The 18,491-nt window shown below is 40.7% G+C and overlaps 1 protein-coding gene across 1 annotated transcript in view; it reads left to right on the top strand.

Annotated features, from left to right (window-relative positions):
* The window catches only part of LOC103178918 (muscarinic acetylcholine receptor M3), a 71,548-nt gene extending 62,316 nt beyond the window's left edge, over window positions 1-9,232 (top strand). Inside the window, exon 2 of the mRNA XM_007893907.2 lies at window positions 6,188-9,232. Within this exon, the coding sequence (XP_007892098.1) occupies window positions 6,207-7,994 (1,788 nt within the window). The 5' untranslated portion in view covers window positions 6,188-6,206 and the 3' untranslated portion in view covers window positions 7,995-9,232. The remainder of the gene's footprint in view (window positions 1-6,187) is intronic.
* Window positions 9,233-18,491: the final 9,259 nt, after the last annotated feature.

Here is an 18,491-nt window from a genome sequence, read left to right as displayed (position 1 = left end):
TGATATAGCGCTTTTCACGTCTTCTAGACGTCCCAAAGCGCTTCACAGAATATACTGTAAAGTGAATTGACTGTACATTTGTGGGCGAACGCAGCAGCCAATTGCGCACAGCAATTTTGTTTTTTTGGATGGATTATTATTAGGCGTGTGGAGTAAGGAAACTTGCCCAAGGTTTCGTCCTGCCTGGAATTGAATTCAGATCTCTCACTTGCAAAGCAAGTGCTCTAACAACTGAGCTACAGGACTCCACGAGTGACTATTATATTATTAGCTGGTGGGAAATCTGTGGGAAAATAGATCTGATAGACAATTTTGGAGCCCAAGGACAACCCCAGGCTCCTGTTCTCCATCACCAACGGGCTCCATCCCGCAGTCCCTCCGCCTCTCCCCCTCCCTTGCCTCCTTCAAGACCCTCCTCTTCGACCGTGCTATCGATTACCCTTGCTTCCCCCACTGCCCTCCACCCTCCCCAATCCCGACCCTCAGCTCGGGTCCGAAACTCTGCCTGTCCAGCGCCTTGGGACGTCCTCCCAACATGGAAGGTGATATACAAATGTAATTTTTTAGTTGCTGTTGTATTTTAGTTGAAAAAAGGATGTTGTTTTTCAGCTGGAGACAGTATTATCCTATCATTTGCAACAGCTGAAAAGCAGCACACTTGTTTGTTTTTCCCAGTAGATTAAAGAAGCAATGGTGTGTGAAAAAGAAATGACCCGAATGATAATTATCAAGTTGTCCCTGTAATTCAGATCTTTCAGCAACTTCTGAACACTGCTGCTTGCAAATTTTTGGTGCTATTGATTCAGATTACAGTAATCCTTCAGATTAGACAATAAACCAAGGTTCTGTACAGGTGGATGTTAAAAATCCCATGGCACTATTCGAAAAGAGAAGTGCGTTTTTCCTGGTGTCCTGGCCAAAAATCCCCCAGATAAAACAGTTCATTCACTTCATGACTGTTTGTGATAAATTGACTGCTGTGTTCACCTACAGAAATACAGTCATAGAATCATAGAATCTTACGGGACAGAAGGAGGCCATTCAGCCCATCGTGCCTGTGGCAGCTCTTTGAAAGAGATACCAACTAATCCCACTCACACACCCTTACCCCATAGGCCTGCATTTCCTTTCTTTTTAAGTACCTGCCCAATTTCCTTTTGAAATCTGTTATCGAATCTGCTTCCATCACCCTTTCAGGCAATGTATTCCAGACCGTAACAACTCTTAACAACCTTAGACAAGTTTCCTTATTCCTCATGCCTCTGTTTACCTAGCAGTAAGTAGGAACCCGGTTGTTAGTCGATTGGTGGATTGTTTTCCGAGGGTAATAAACCCTAAAAAAAAATTATAATTTGGTCACTCGACTGTTTGTGGGACTCTGCTGTGTGCAATTGTTTGCTGCATTTAGCTGTTAAGGTGTGTCTTGAACCCACATCTTTCTGACTAATGATAAAACAGCAAAGGCTATGGCATCAAAGACTTCACCCAACATGCTAATGTGCAGACAGCTGTTGCCCAAGTCATGAGTCTATTTAAAGATGATTCTGCTGTACATCAAAGAGAGTTTGCATTGCATACTATTCAAGGTCAACTTGTGTAAACCAGAGCATTATGGAACACTGGTTATTGAGGAACAATGGCAATTTTCCAGTCCGCTGCTTTTAATATACAGTTATGATCATTCATGGGAAAAGGCTACAATCCAAGTCCACACACACGTATCTCCTCTTTATTTAACATGTGGGTTGCTCTGCCTCCTGAATCTTTACATTTTGGCTACTTCACCAAAAACCTGGATGTCTACCTATGTCAATGTTTTGCCTCATAACTTAAGATCATGAGAAATTGTGAACAATTCATGAAATGAGTCTTAATTTGGAAGCTTTTTTTAAAAGAAAACTGCTTTCACATTAAGACTGAAGTTAAGAATTTCTGCAAGGATAAGACTTAGTGGAATTTAGGCCTCCTTAAAAAGCAATCGTCTTTCGTGAAATCTGCATGGAAGATATGTAGCAGTCACATGTAACTTACCAGCAGCTGTACAAGACTAAATGTAGCAGAGAATTGTGCCTCATAATTTGTTTTAGATTGTATTTTAACAAGAAGTACTGAGAAAGTTTTATGAAATAGAACCAAAAAGCTGATCCATACAGCAGCTCAGATCACAATCTGGAGCAGAAAAATAGGTGATCAGATCAATTTTGTTTTCTTATATTTTACGTAATGTTTCACAGCAGACCATATTTGGAAACATGCAATGTGTTCGGTTATTAATATTGGCCTCTTGAGGNAAAAAACAGGGACTTCATGCACTAGAATTGAAAGGAAATTCCTGACTGTGTAAATGTTATTTCTTCAGGAAAATGATAGTTATGCCATGAAATGTACACTTTACGGATGATGCAATGGAATTAATGCTGTGGCGTCTGTAATGTGACAGAACTCCTATCAGGTTCGCTGCCTGACTTAGAATTGACACAGCTAGAGATTTTGCCCTTTTGCCTTGGGTGGGGAATAAAATAGTTTTTTTTTAATACGTCGGTTTGTGGTAAACAGCTCAACAAAAAGAACAGTTCGTGTTCAGATGATGAGCTGCTTAAGTTATGAAAACAATACAATTTGCATTTATAGAGCATCTTTCATATTGGGAGGTCCACTCCAAGCACTTCAAACAGCTGCCTGGGTACCAGAGCTGGGGTTGGGATTGCAGAAGAGGGTGGGTGGAGGGAGAGGGAAGATGATCGAAAGCACAGCCGATAGTTTGGCGAGGAGGGCGATTAGAATGCTCTGGAGCGCCTTAGTTCATGTACAAAACTTAACAACAGCAAACAAATTCATTTTTTGTAATTCACGTTTCTTTTGTAAATGTACTTGTACTCTAAATTACATTTAAGGTAGTGAAGTCTTTCTAGGTGTCCACTACAAAGCACAAAAAAGAGATACATCATTGTTACAAGGGCCTTAAGGGCTTATTATTAATAATAATTTTCTTATTAATCTATATAAATGCAAGTTGTTGTTGCTTCTTATGGAGCGAGAATCCGTTTGCCAAACTATCACAGGCAAAGCTTAACAACAACAACAAGATTTCATTTATAGAACGTCTTTCATGTCGGGAGGATGTCCCAAGGCGCTGGACAGTTGGGTCAGGACCCGAGCAGGGGGGAAATGGTCAGGGTGAGGGGAGGAAAGGGAGGGAGCGAGGAGGGGGTAGAGTCAAGAGGGGAGCTGAAGGCACGGTCGAAGAGAAAGGTCTTGAGACCGGCCTTGAAGGAGGAAAGGGTGGAAGCAAGGCAAAGGCACTGGGGGATGGAGTTCCAGAGCCTTGTAAGTGAGGATGCAGGCGCTATATCAAATGCAAGGATTATTATTACGAGGATCTTGAATTCAATCCTCTGGGGGATGGGGAGCCAGTGGAGGCGAGCGAGGGTGGGAGTGATGTGGTCGCAAACTGATTGTTCACCTTGTAATGTGTTTTCTATTTGAATGGATGTGCCAGGGAGAATGGTGTGTTGTCAGAATACATTTCTGTGTTTGGAGCGCCATCATCTGGGCAATTTACATTAAAACAAGGAGCAGTCATCAAACAACACAAAATAAAAAGCTGTGGCAAAGGAAGAACAAGCATAGATGAAGCGTTTTCTGTCACTTCATGTAGACTAAATCATTCAGCTGATTTGTGTTGAAATGTGTGTTATTTACTGCTGAAAGAACCCTGGTAAGCATGTTTCCAAAGCCAATAGGAGGTTCAGCGGGAACATCTTCTTCAGGACGCAGTAATACAAATGAAGAGATGTTCCAGTGATCATTGTCAATATCCTTCAACAAAACCAACATTAGGAATATTCTTTAAAATAATATTAATACAACTATTGAAGTTGTGAGATGATGTGAAAATTAACTGCTGTTCGAGTTATGGTATCATTGTTTGTGTCAATTCAGTGTGGTTTGCACGCATTCATAACATCGAGGCTTGATTATGCCTTGTGGTTATCATCATGACCTCACAAGGAATGTAGCAACATTCCTGATGGCTCTAACATAGTTTTTAATGTCCTTTTTACTGAAACTGATGGTTGGAGTATGTAACTTTGTTCAAAAGGTTCACAAGCTATAATGCTATGAAAACACCTAATACTGCAATAATCACGTTACAGCATTTAGATGTTAGGAGCAGAGTTATTACTGTAATACTAAAATAAACTATATTTAAAAATAAATTCAAGTTCTAAAATTATATTTCTATTTCTTACCCATCAACGTTTATTTTAATAATAATGATAATCATTGCATTTGATATAGTGCCTTATCACGCTCCTTGAGATGTCTCAAAGTGCATCACAGAATATACTTTAAAGTGGAGCGACTCTGTATTTTGTGGGGAAACAAGGCAGCCAATTGCGCACAGCAACACCCACACACAGTTGTGGATTGAGTGACCAAATTATTATTATTTTATTTTGAAGGGATAATTACCCCTGGAAAAATGATCAGTCAATAGACTAACAACCGGGTTCTTATTTACTATGTGTAGAGTAAGGAAACTTGTCCAATGTTTTGCCCTGCCCGGGAATTGAACCTGGGTCCTCTTGCTTGCGAGGTGAGTGCTCTCACCACTGAGCTACAGGATTGCACAAGGATGATGGAAGGCAAACTGGATGGACCTTGGTCTTCCTTTATCCAGCAATTCTTACATTGTCCTATCGTGTATCAATCCTGGTCAGGGCTGGACTGGGGAGAGGCTAGTTAGTCAGGCATGCCCTGGGTGCTTGGGCCAATGGAAGGATTGGCAGGAAAGAGAGAGAGGAAGAGGGGAGTAGAGAGAGAGACAACAAGATGACTGCATTTCACCCATTTTATATAAGTTCTCATCTATATTGCATTTGTTTTACTTTTTTCACTTGTGTTTTGTGTACCATGTTCAATCAAGGTTTCTTTTTAGCTATTAATGTGCCCATTATAACTTAATAACTCTTACATTTGATAAAGCACCTTGTCACATTGTCAAGAATTCTCAAAGAGCTTCACAGGATTTTCTCGTGAAGTGTGTGACAATGTATTTGTAGGTGAAGATGGCATTTTCCTCTCTTTCTACCAAAACAATGTTCACTTTCAGAGCCAGAGCCTACTGCCTGGGAACCCATCTCCATTTGCCTGTGTAATGGTTCCAAATGCAGTACTATTTTGTTAGCCAACAGACAGGCTGGTCACTAAAGTTTGACCTGATCCAGTATTCAGAATGTCCAGTCAAACTGCTGGCTTGCTTTCAGCTGACTCTGCTCACTTTAGAAAATGCGAAGCTCTTAGTAAGATATCGTAAGAGAAATCCTAAGTTATCTTAAAACAAACGAGGTATGCAGGTGCCACAAGACAAATTGTTTTATTGATGTTGCTCTGAAGGTTAATAATTTAGCATTTTCTAACTCTCGCACAATTTAGTCAACTTGCTAAGCATCATGGGTTTGTTAACTTGGGTGCAGTTATCTGTATGTACGTAGAGTGAAACTACATCCAAGTGTTTCTATAAAGACAAATTAATTGTAAGTACATTTTGTTTTGAAATTTTTCAGCTGTCAATGGGAAAACTGATCTGATACTTAATCCCAGAGGGAAAGGACACAGCCCAATATAGCGCACCATCTTGTTTCCTCTTTGTAGCTGAAATTTCTTTTCCTTTCAGGACTGACCTCCCAGTCACAGCTGCCATTTTACACTGCTATGAAATGTCTCTGCAATCAGTAATAGGGTCTTGTTCCCTATCACTAAAGGAAAGCAGTCACCTCTTTTTTGGTAGTGGTAGTGGAGACTGAGCAACCAATGGTATATTTAAATATTCAGCTCAGAAGACCAACCCCATTCAACTGACAAAGACCATGCTGGGATCTAACACATACTCAACTGAAATGCAAGGGAACATTTTGTTCTAAGTTTACATAAGTTCTGTCTTTAACATTAGGAAACACAGCGATTTTTCTTTTAAACATTTTACTAAGAAAATAAGGATGTCCTCCTGACGGGAGAGACGCTATACAAATGTAATTTGTTGTTATATGAGTGAGGGAAGAGGGGTATTTTATGGTATGAAAAATCTGCTATAAGGGCTGTAATTTTTTTAAATACAAGTATTTTACTTTGCAGAGAACTTGTTTATATTGTTCTTTCTTTATTCTCTCTTTTTGTTTTGCAGAATATGCCAGAAGGTCACAATGATCCCATACAACAACAGCACGGTTTCTCCTTTTTTTCTCAATTCCAGCCTCTCATGGAGCGATGACTCACAACAAATTGTGAGTACGTTGGATGGGAGTGACGGTGGCTTGTTTGACTCGGATTCTCCCACAGCCTCTCTGGATTTAAATACACTTAACATAAGCAACAATGGAACTAATGCCCTTGGCGGTCACACCGTTTGGCAAGTCGTTTTGATTGCCTTCTTCACAGGAATACTCTCCTTGGTAACTATCATAGGAAACATCCTTGTTATGGTTGCATTTAAGGTGAACAAGCAGCTGAAAACAGTAAACAATTATTTCCTACTGAGTCTTGCATTTGCTGATGTGATAATTGGAGTGATTTCAATGAACCTGTACACGACTTATATCATAATGGGTCGATGGGCTTTAGGTAACATAGCTTGCGATCTTTGGCTCGCCATTGACTACGTCGCCAGCAATGCTTCTGTCATGAACCTTCTGGTTATCAGTTTCGATAGGTACTTATCAATTACAAGGCCACTTACTTACAGAGCTAAACGGACTCCGAAAAGAGCTGGGATGATGATTGGCCTGGCTTGGGTAATTTCATTTGTACTTTGGGCACCTGCCATCTTGTTCTGGCAGTACTTTGTGGGTGAAAGAACTGTCCGTCCCGCTGAATGTTTCATCCAGTTTTTAACCGAACCCATCATCACATTTGGCACTGCCATAGCTGCATTCTACTTGCCGGTCACAATTATGACCATCCTTTACTGGAGGATTTACAAGGAAACTGAGAAACGCACCAAAGAATTGGCAGGGCTCCAAGCCTCTTCCAGAGACATAGAAACCAAGCGGTTTCTCAATCAAACAAGCAGCTCAAGGAGCTGCAGCAGCAATGAACTGCAACAATCAGGAATAAGAAGTCAAGATAGAAGAAAACTTAGAGGGTGTCACTTCTGGCCCACCATGAAAACATGGAAGCCAAGCATAGAGGGTGATCAAGAGCCAAGCAGCAGTGATAGTTGGAACAACAATGATGCTGGTGGCTCATTGGATCATTCAGCTTCATCCGATGAGGACGATGTTGTTTCAGAAACACGAGCAATTTACTCTATTGTGTTAAACCTGCCTGGGCTCAAGGCTGCTGCCAACCTTTCCAAATCTGCTGATGCAGACGACATGGATGTTTCCAATGACGAACTTCCCAAAACAAATGACAACGGAAAGGAAAGGAAATTCAGATCACAGCAGTTCGAAGACTCGGATGAGCAAGGCAATAGTTTCCACCAACATTTTAGTAAGATTCCTGTACAATCCATGCCATCAATGCAAACAACTAAAACTTCTGAAGGAATTGCTTCTTTAGCAAAGTCATCCACAACTATGCCTCTATCATTTAGAGAAGCAATGGTTGCCAAAAGGTTTGCATCGAAAACAAGAAATCAGTTAACAAAACGGAAAAGAATCTCCCTTATAAAAGAAAAGAAGGCAGCACAGACACTAAGTGCAATTTTGCTTGCCTTTATTATCACATGGACACCGTATAATATAATGGTACTAATAAACACATTTTGTAACAAATGTATTCGTGATACATTGTGGCAGTTAGGCTACTGGTTATGCTACGTCAACAGCACAATAAATCCCATGTGCTATGCACTGTGCAACAAAACCTTCAGAAAAACTTTCAAAATGTTACTGCTTTGCCAATGGGACAAGAGAAAAAGACGCAAACAGCAGTACCAGCAAAAACAAACCGTTGTTTTTCATAGAAAAATTCCACGTGAGGCTTCCTAAAGCAGTATTTATTCAAATGCAATTATTTATGTTTGGTCCTAATTAACTGCTTTGGTCAAGGGTGTACAGGCGATCAGTGTTGTGAGCCCACAGCTGATGTATAAGCTGCTTTTGTATTATGTGCGGATGGTGTTTACATTGATGTAGACGAACAGTGCAAGTATTTAAACTGAATGGTGTTTGTGTATTTGAATTGTATAATTTTGTCTTTCAGTTTATATAAAATGTTTCTGTATGCTTTTGCTTAATATTTATTTGAACAGGAGTGCAAGACTCAAGTCTTCAATGCTATAATCTCATTACAGCAATTTTTCGAGACTGGATTTAACATCTCAAATTTATGAAACATTCTGTTGGCATACCTCGATTTTCACATATGGGCTTACTTATTTCTTCATTCTAACCTCCCCGCCAATAAAAAAAAGAACTGTTTCTCCTCTACTAGGAGAAGATGGAATTCTTTGAGGCAGGGCTTGTTCTCCACATTAGGGTTACCCTGAACTTAATTTTTTTCTGTTCCGTGCCCTCCAGTTCCCATTAAAATCCTCTATTCCATTGCCACTACAGCCACCCATCTTGGGAAAAATTAAAAACTTTTGAAACTTAACTGTAAAAATGTGAGTGTTTAAATTGGGAAATGAGCTACAACCTTCTGGGTTTGAGAGTCCTATAATTTACTGCTACTGATACTGAGTTAGTGTAATCTATGTTCTTATGATTTGTCTTTACTGTAAACAAAACAAGCTTTTAAAGCCAACAGAGGAAATTGTTGACATCAGATGCGGTCTGTTGCTTAAGCATTTTATGGTTAAAAAAAGCAAAAACAATCAAAGACCAAGAATTTTGATTTTTTTAAAATTTAATAATTTTATTTTATAATCACGTTATGCAGTCCAACCAAAAGGAACTATTCTCGATCAAAATTATTATAAGTGCAAAAACAGTCTGACCATGTAGACTTGAAATTGCTGTGTAAGTTTAACTTGGTTTTGAACTAACAGTTTTTTATTGGATAATGATTCAGCTTTTTTAAAATGTTTTGGATTCATTATGTTGGCTTCAATGAGTTTTGGAAAGGTTTAGCCTGTAGAATTAACTTTTTATTGTTGAGATTCAGTACCATGCCCAAAGTTTAATATTGTAAAAATAATATATGATTTACAAAAAAAACTGTCAGTACAAAAAAACTCAATCGTAATTTAACTTTTTTGTAATTTAGTCAATGAGACTTGTGGTTTAATTTGGTTCCATAGCTTGACACGTGTTCATTTACATATTAAATGTAATGTTCTATTGATAGGTTTTATAGTAGCAATAAAAGTCAATGGAAAATTTTCCACAGTTGTTTTGTCGTTTTGTTAAAGGCGAACATGTTCCTGAACGTAACCATTCACAACCAATACTGCATGAATAAGGGTTCTGCTTCACTAATGGAAATGAGGAATACATTGAAAAAAGCCAGCTGATAGTGAAATAATGAATGGCTATACTGAGCATTTCCTGTTTACAAATGATTTTGCAATATTGCAATACACAAATACAAATTGCAATACAAATTTACATTTACATAGTTCTTTTCACTTTTGGAAGATGAATCAACGCAACTAATGGTACTGGCTGACCTCCTGAGCTGGGTGTGCGGGTAAGGTAGGAAAGGGAAATCTCAGTCAAAGAGGTGAAGGAGGAAGGGAGTCGGAGGGACTTCAGGATGACATTCCAGAGAGTGGGGGCAAAGAAGCTAAAAGTCTGTCTGCCGACAGGGGCAGATAGAGCAGGCTGGGGCTTGCCTAACGACTAGTTTAGCAAAATGTTAATATATCCGTTAAATTGGACTGAATCCTGTTGCAGATCCATGGCAAACAAGGTAAGTACTGGATTACAATTCAATACAAAATTACATTTGTATAGCGCCTTTCACATATGGAGGGAGTCCCTAGGCGCTGGACATTCAGGGATTTGGACCCAAGCGCGGGGGTTGTGGTATCAGGGAGGGCAGGGAGGGTAGGACGGTGGCTGAAGCCACAGTCGAAGAGGAGGGTCTTGAGACATGCCTTGAAGAAGGCAAGAGAGGGAGAGAGGCAAAGGGAATGTAGGATGGTGTTCCATAGGGTGGGGGCATAGGGGTTCATCAATAACACATCATCTGGATAATCGCAAATGAACTATACCAACATTAGTCTTTTTTTTAGCTTTCCATTTCCTCATAAACATTGCGTGGTCTCAGCATTGCTTATAAAACACCAGTAAGAATATATTCCCCACTTATAGTTTTCTTGCTAATGAGACAATGCCTCTATTCTTTGAAAATGGAGGCTGGGAAAAGAAGTATACAAGATATTATGCAATGGATTTTCTCCAAAATGTGATTGGCCTTTTCATTCCTCAGCCATTCAGCATGTGTTTGAGAAGTGTTGATGACATGATAAAATGCTGTATCAAATGCAAGGATTATTATTAAGTACAGCAAAGGGTGCTGGCAAATACTATGCTCCCAGTCCTCTTCCACAATTGCTGCTTTAAATCACCTGCCAGAGGTGCACAAAAAGACAACCCTTGTTCACAAGCAGTAAAACCATGAATCATTGCTCATCCATCATTATAATATGGCTACATCCAGAGTAGAATCAGTCAGCAATGTTGCCTTTCTGCCTGGCATACTACAAGCAATTACTGGGGCAATGTTTCAGACACAAACTGAGGCAATGCTACACATACGCACTGAGACAATGCTACACCCAGTCAGTCAGTTTTTCAGGGATCTACGATCTTTGATGAGTTATGACCTAAACAAGCTTATTATGCATGTATGGCAGTTTTGCGCAGCAGTTACACCTGGTAGGCATGCCAACACCCAGTGTTGCTGTAGCATTGTGTATCACAGAGCACATACGTACATAAGCATGCACATAGCACGTACGCACTGCAGTTACATGTCGTGGCTGCACCAACTCCCATTGGAGCTGTGGCATCGTGTGTCACAGAGCACGCATGTTCGCACGGATGCAGCATGCACGCAGCACACACGTACTCAGACAAAGCCAAGCGGCAGGAACAAGATAAAGATACCTAAGCGAACATCAAGCCTTTCAAGTACAAATAAAATTGCCAGACACAAGAAAGAAGGCCGATTAAATGAAACTGAAGAACAAAGAACAGCATGGTCGCATTGCATTAACTTGAGGACCTGCCGGATCACACAGTAAACCCCTTTGGTTAGTGAAGCTTTGATAAGATCTTATATTGTTCATGAGCTATGACCCAAACAAGCTCATCGCACAGCTTTGCTTAAGGTGTGCACACAGTGTTTATGGCATATTAAATGGTTTGTGAGTGGTATCACTAAATTCTACATTCCATATTGGATCCTTTGGTTTTCCTGGTAATCTGTAACAATTGAAACAAATACTTTCAATTATTTTTTTACAAATGCTTGTCTTGTTGCTTTGCACATCTGAAGATATTATTTCACTATAACAGATCCCTTCTGAAATATTCATTTTCAAGGCTAAAGCCTCTGGGACTTGGACAGCCCCTATGTCACAGCAACCACAACTGAACATATGTGCAGCTTGACCAGAACACGACACATCTTGAGTATGACATTTGGGGATCTGAACCCAATTGATTTGTCAATATTGCCCATTAATGCCTTGTTTATTGCTGTCTTACACTTTCTGAACATGTTGAGCAATGAGTTAACTAAGACTCCTAGATGTCTTTCACCTTCCCTTTTGGCATGTTCTGTCTCACCCACAGAGTCTATTTGCCTTCTGTTCTTTTATTCAATGTCTTATTTCTAATATTTTGCTTGCTTCCTCTGATATCACCATTCTTCCTGTCTTCCTGTCATCTGCAAACATAATTACCATGTACTGAGCTTAGTCAAGATTATTTACATTGACTGTGGAACACTACATATCCGCTCGCTACCCAAGCACAGCATTGGCAAAAAAATGAGTCGTACTCGCATGCACAAAGTTACCAGATCTGCAATTCAGTTGCACAGTGTAGGAGCTAAGTATATTCATTCAACAATTTGTTATATGTACAATGTAAGGTTAGAGACCGTCAAAGAAATAGTCAGAGAAAGAGCCAAACCTAAGAAAAAGGGAGAAAACAAAATAATCAGAGAGAAAACAAAATGGAGAGAGAAAGTCACACAAACTCAGAAACAGATAGAAAGTTGAGTCACAGAATGAAAATCAGAAATTGAGAGCGAGGTACTTTATAACGAAAAGATCAGAACGAGATTAAGATAGAAAGATAGAAAGTTAGAGAAATAGAGAAAGTCAGAGGGGAAGGGCTGGTTTGGTCTTGTGCTATAGTATCACTTCGACCGTGCCTTCAGCTCCCCTCTCAATTCTCTACCCCCTCCTCGCTCCCTCCCTCCCCTCACACTGACCATTTCCCCCCTGCTCGGGTCCTGACCCAATTGTCCAGCACCTTGGGACGTCCTCCCGACGTGAAAGGCGCTCTATAAATGAAATCTTGTTGTTGTTATATCAGTATAACTCCTGATGGAACAAGTTTGTGATTGATAGTCAATGTGTATTTTGCATCATCATCCGTTATTTGACAATTGTCTACATTTATAATGGGATTGGTTTAAATTAGTATGGATAACAGGCTCTCTAAAGTTGGAACAGGAAGGATTCCAATATAAATCCTCGAGACAACTCAGTTGATATCTCTCACTCAATACCGCTCACTACTTTGTCCTTACTACCTTTACCCTCTTTTTACCCAATTACTAATCCATTCTCATGTCTTAACCTTGAATAGCCACGATGCTAACCGGAGTGGGGACAGGGAGAAGTGAACAGAGATGCTAATGGTTTATTTAATTATCTCTGGCTTTCAATTAGAATTTGGAAACTGAGTGGAAACTGCACTCCCCTGCAATGTGTTAAGGAGGCTCTTCAAATAAGCCCTGCTAAGAACTCTCCCTGGCCTTCATACTGCCGACACCCATCACCATGGTTACCATCAGAAATAGAACCATTTCCTCATCTCTTCAGATGGTAATGGAGGGGGTTTAATTAATCCCAGGAGAGTTATTAATGATACTTTGCTTAAATGGTTTTGAGAATAATTATATAAAAAGGATCAGTCTGAAGTTTGAATAATACTGCGTTTACCCTGCAATTCCAGATGGTTCTTCTGACTTCCTGGAAGCCAGCACGGTGGGTGAAGCCATTGCTTTTACAGGACCTGCAGTAAATGAGATTTGCTCATCATGTACAAACAGCCATTACGATTTGTTGGTGGTATCTCTGATACTAACTTGGTTTTGGAGAATGACTCACCATGTGAACTCTCAACCCATTGAGACACAAGAATACTGCTGGTACCACTGTATGAATGGTCAGCGAGCAGAGCAAGGTTAATTCAAACAGTGTATAATAATTCTTGCATTTGATGTAGTGTTCAACACATCAAAATAATGTATACACAGCAATGACCCATAAACAGCCATGAAGTCAATGACCCAATTTTAAAAAAAAATATTTTCTTTCTAAAATATGGTTGGCCAAAACGGGAGGAAAAACCTTCTCTTTTTGTATGCTGCCATGGCATATTTAACGTCCACCTGAATATGTAGGTGAGACCACAGTTTAACTCATCAGTCTCATCTGAAGATGGCAACATTCCCCCATGGCTACACTGGAGTGTCAACCTAAGACTATGATTTGGGATTCCCTACATACCTCAACATTTTGAAAATATTACAATCCCTATAATTGTAACATTTACATTCTATGAAGGCCATTACACATTAGCTCTATATGTCTTGCTGTAACTTGTGACCCTTTATATAAATATTGGGTTGAATTATCCTTGGTCTAACATATGATTTGTAGAAACCAATTGCACCTACACAAAGAAATTAACTCCATATACACTATGCTGGAAGCTCAATTAACAAGTGTACAGCACAGAATTGATAGTGAAAAAAATTGGAATAACAACATGTATTTTCTGACTGAAATTGGGAGTGTAATGGATAACTCGTAGGCAGTAACCTGATCGAACCTGATAAGATGATAACACAAATATACAGTCAATTCACTTTACAGTCTATTCTGTGAAGCGCTTTGAGATGTCGAGAAGATGTGAAAAGGGCTATATCAAATGCAAGGATTATTATTATTTATTATAACATGATAAACTGCATGAACAAATAAATGTAAAGTGATCTGTAACAATTATCCTAACCCTGAGACTGATCATAGTTTTGAATTCACCTTTGCTCCAAACAACTGCTATTTCTAATTGTTTAAAAAACAGTAACATTGATGTTCATTGACATGGATGTTTTATTCAGTTTATTTCCAGGTTGATGCCCTTCAGCTGTTGTCAGTCAAAATGCGCTTTCAATACATTCTGATAATATCTAGCTGCTTACCAACACTACATTGTTGACTCAACATCCTCTGAAATGGACAAGCAACCCCTTTAATCAGAATAACAATCTTTGCATGTGATATAGCACCTTATCACATCGTTGAGATGGCTCAAAACACTTCATATTGTATATGAATTGCCCAATTGCGCACAGCAGTGTCCCACAAACAGTCATGGATTGAGTGACCAATTTTTTTTTGAGGTATTATTACCCCCGGAAAAAGATCCACCAATCCACTAACAATTATTACGATGATTACAATGCCCTTAGAAGACCTGTTGCCAAGTTACTCAAATCATCACCGCTAAAATGGGTCTTTTTCTCCCCATCCTGGCATCCTGTGAGATTGTCTGCACGTTAGGTAGTGCACTGAAAGATCCACTTGGCCAATGTTTATTGAACTCCACCCTACCCATAATAAACTCAAGACTTCTTTCAAGAGGCAAGCTCTTTCAGTTTGACTGTAATAATCATACAGTCAAGCCATTTTACAGAATTAGTTGTGAAGTGCTTTGAGACATATCGACGATGTGATAAGGTGCTATAAATCAAAATGCAAGGATTATTATTATTTAGTCAGGACAACCAGGGATGGACAATAAATACTGGATCTTCCAGAATCGCCTACATCCCAAGATGAGAAAAAAAGGATGTCCTTCTCTGATAAATAAAACATATATCTTTACAATTGTAATTCTGTTGTTGTTGTTGTTGATGTGGTTGGAATTCATTGGGATCTGTTTTATTTCAAAATGGAGCTACTTGTTTATGGTCTGCTGAGAGAGGAACTTGATATGGTTGATCTCTAAAGCAAAAGAAAAGAAGAATTCAAATATTATCTTGGAGGTCGAAATTTTGATTCACATTTTTTCTCATATTGGAAGGTATATTGAAAGCATTCCTAATAGCTTTGTTTTCTCTTTTGGAACTCTGCATTTGAACTTTTGCATGGAGTATCTCCACACTCAAACAGAGCAGTTGAAAAATACCCTGTAAAATAGTTAAATTACCTTTCAAAAGCAATGCCACAGCGCCATCTACAGAAAAACAAACGTCACATTACAGAAGTGAAATTGTTACTTCTTTTAACTAACACATGCACGCACACACACATTAGTGTCATGTTTACTCTGCTCAGTATTAATTGGAATTAAGCTCAGTTATATCATGCAACATTTGGTGTTAATTATTTCAACCGCTTTGAGACATCTTCCCAAAGTGAAAGGCTGGAAGAGAAAGAATAAATGGAAATTGTATTGTATTCATGAAGCTTACACAATTGAAATGATTATATTCTGGTAGTTTGTTGAGATTTCTGCCAATTCTGTAGTGTGAGATTGGATGTTGTTTGGGACATTTAGGCAACTGAAAACTCAACAGCGCTAAAATGGAACATTACATAGTATGTACCTCACTATAATATACCAGTTAAAGTGGTGATCTTGAATGTAATTGTTAGAGCATCAACCATCACTGTTTATAGTTTCTTTGTAAATGTGAGTATTAAACTGCTTCAGCTTTTGTATTCACATGAAACAATTTCCAGCTCTTCCCAGCAATTATTGCCATTTATCTCTTGTTATAAAGAAATTGAAAACAAATGTAGAGTTACAATATCTTTTGTAACCAGTATCAATATCATACCTATCGTATCTGTTTCATTCCATAGACTCGCTGCTTAATTATTCGTACCCCTTTGTTCTTGATAGCCTGTTGCAACAATTCTCATCCCTTCATAGTGTCATACTTCTATACCAGAAAATATAGATAAATGTTTGCAGTCTTGTTGACTCAAAATTCTCCTAATTTACTGCCCCACCAAAACCTCCCCCATCTCCATGCCCCGCCAAAACCTCCCCCACCTCCTAGCTTCCCTCTGCCTCTGTTCTGAATGCCTCCTTATCCTCAGCGAATTCAATCTTCACTTCACCCCCTCCTGCTCTATCTCCTCAGATTTCTCCTCTCCCCTCTCCTCTCATAATCTCTCCTTCTACATCCACTCTGCCATCCATATTCATGACCATCCACTCGACCTGGTGATTACCCGGGGCCCTAATGTCTCGGATATCACAATCGCAGACAAAACCATTTCCGATCACCATTTAATCTCCTTTAACTCCTCAATCCCTTTCTCCACTGCCACCAAACCCATCTCCATCTCCTATCGCCCCTGGAAAAAATCTCCCTGCAATCCCTCTCTGCTGCGCTGGAGGTATCTGAACTCCTCCACCTCTGGCCTACCACTTGCACTGATTTAACCTCCTCGCTCATTCTCCTACACAACTCCCTCTCCACCACTCTTGATGCCCTTGCCTCCCTCACCTCCCAAACCACCTACTACTCGTGAATCTCACCCTGGTACACCAGCCACTTCTGCTCCCTTAAGGGTCAGGTGCAGGCCCCTGAATGCACCTTGCTCAAGTCTCACCTAACGGTCAACTGGTAGATCTGGCGGGACCACATCAAAATGTACCGCTCCGCCCTCGCCTCCGCCAAATCATCCTTCTACTCCAAGATAATCTTGGAAGCGAAAGATAACCCCAGACTCCTATTCTTCACCACCAACTGGCTCCTCTGTCTTCCCTCCCACACCTCACCCATTCTCTTCTCAAGCTTGACTGTGAGGAGAGGCTGGATTTCTTTGAGTCCAAAATCAAGTTCAACTGCCTCCGCCCTCCCAACCGCCACTCTCTCCCTTTCTCCCCCCACACTCTGACCCCTACCCATCCCTTCCTCCACATTTTTAACCTGTCTTCCCCTTCTCTCATCACCACCATATGCAACATGAAACACACCACCCTTGACCCCATCCCCACTCCTCCCCTTACCTACCAGCTCCACCTCCTCATCCCTATACTCTCCGAAACCATGATTCTCTCCCTTTCATCTGGCCCCAATCCCTTCTCCATAAAAAACAGATATAATCACCCCCATCCTGAAAAAACCTTCCTTGGACCCATCCCTGCCTTCTAAATGCTGGCCCATCTCCAACCTCCCTTTTCTTTCAAAGCTCCTTGAAAGACTCATTGCTTCCCAGCTTCGCTCATTCCTCTTCTACCACTCCCTTTACAAGCCCCTCCAATCGTGTTTCCGTGTTGTGAGCAGAACAGAAACTGTTCTGGTCAAGGTGACAAACGACATTTTGTCCATCTGTGACCAGGGCTCCCTCTGCCTCCTCGTTGTCCTCAACCTCCCTGCGGCCTTCAATACTCTGGACCAATCCATCCTCCTCCACTGCCTCTCCTCTCACCTCAACCTTCAAAATTCTGTCCTTGAATGGTTCAGGTCTTATTTCTCACACCATCTCCAATTTATCTCCGCCAACAATTTCTCTTCCAGCCCCCGCACAGTCTAGTGTGGTGTTCCTCAGGGCTCTGTCCTCAGTCCCCTCCTCTTCAACCTCTACATGCTCCCCCTTGGTGACATCATCCGCAGACATGGGGTCAACTTCCACATGTCCGCAGATGACACCCAACTCTATCTTTCTGACTCCACCATCGATTCGAGGACAATTGACATCCTGTCTGTCTAACATCAAGTCCTGGATGAGAGCCAACTTTCTCATGTTGCCAACTTTCTCTCTTGCTGAATGTCAGCAAGACCGAGTCCCTCCTGATTGGCTCACGCCAGCACCTCCGCACCTCAGGCACTGGCATCATCAGCATCCACGGTTGCACACTCCACCTCACCAAGCTAGTTAAGGAACCTGGAATTCTTGTTCGACCCTCAACTGTCCTTTCTCCTGCATATCCGTGCAATGACCCGCTCTGCCTTCCCCCACCTCTGCAACATTGCCCTACTCCACCACTGCCTCAACCCTCAGGCCGCTGAAACCGTCATACATGCATTTGTCACCTCAACACTCAACTACAGAAACTCCCTCCTTGTTGGCCTCCCCAACTCTTCCCTCCACAAGCTGCAGATCATCCAGAACTCTGCAGCTCATATCCTCTCCCGCACCAGATTCTGTGACCCCATCACCCCCCACACTCGTCCGGCTTCACTGGTTCCCCATCCCTCAGAAGATAGAATTCAATATCCTCGTCCTCACTTTCAAGGCCATCCATGGTCTTGCCTCCTCCTGACCTGCT

The sequence above is a fragment of the Callorhinchus milii genome, unplaced genomic scaffold (genome assembly GCF_018977255.1).
Source record: "Callorhinchus milii isolate IMCB2004 unplaced genomic scaffold, IMCB_Cmil_1.0 Scaffold3, whole genome shotgun sequence".
NCBI lineage: Eukaryota > Metazoa > Chordata > Chondrichthyes > Chimaeriformes > Callorhinchidae > Callorhinchus > Callorhinchus milii.
This window is presented reverse-complemented; position numbering and strand designations above follow the sequence as displayed.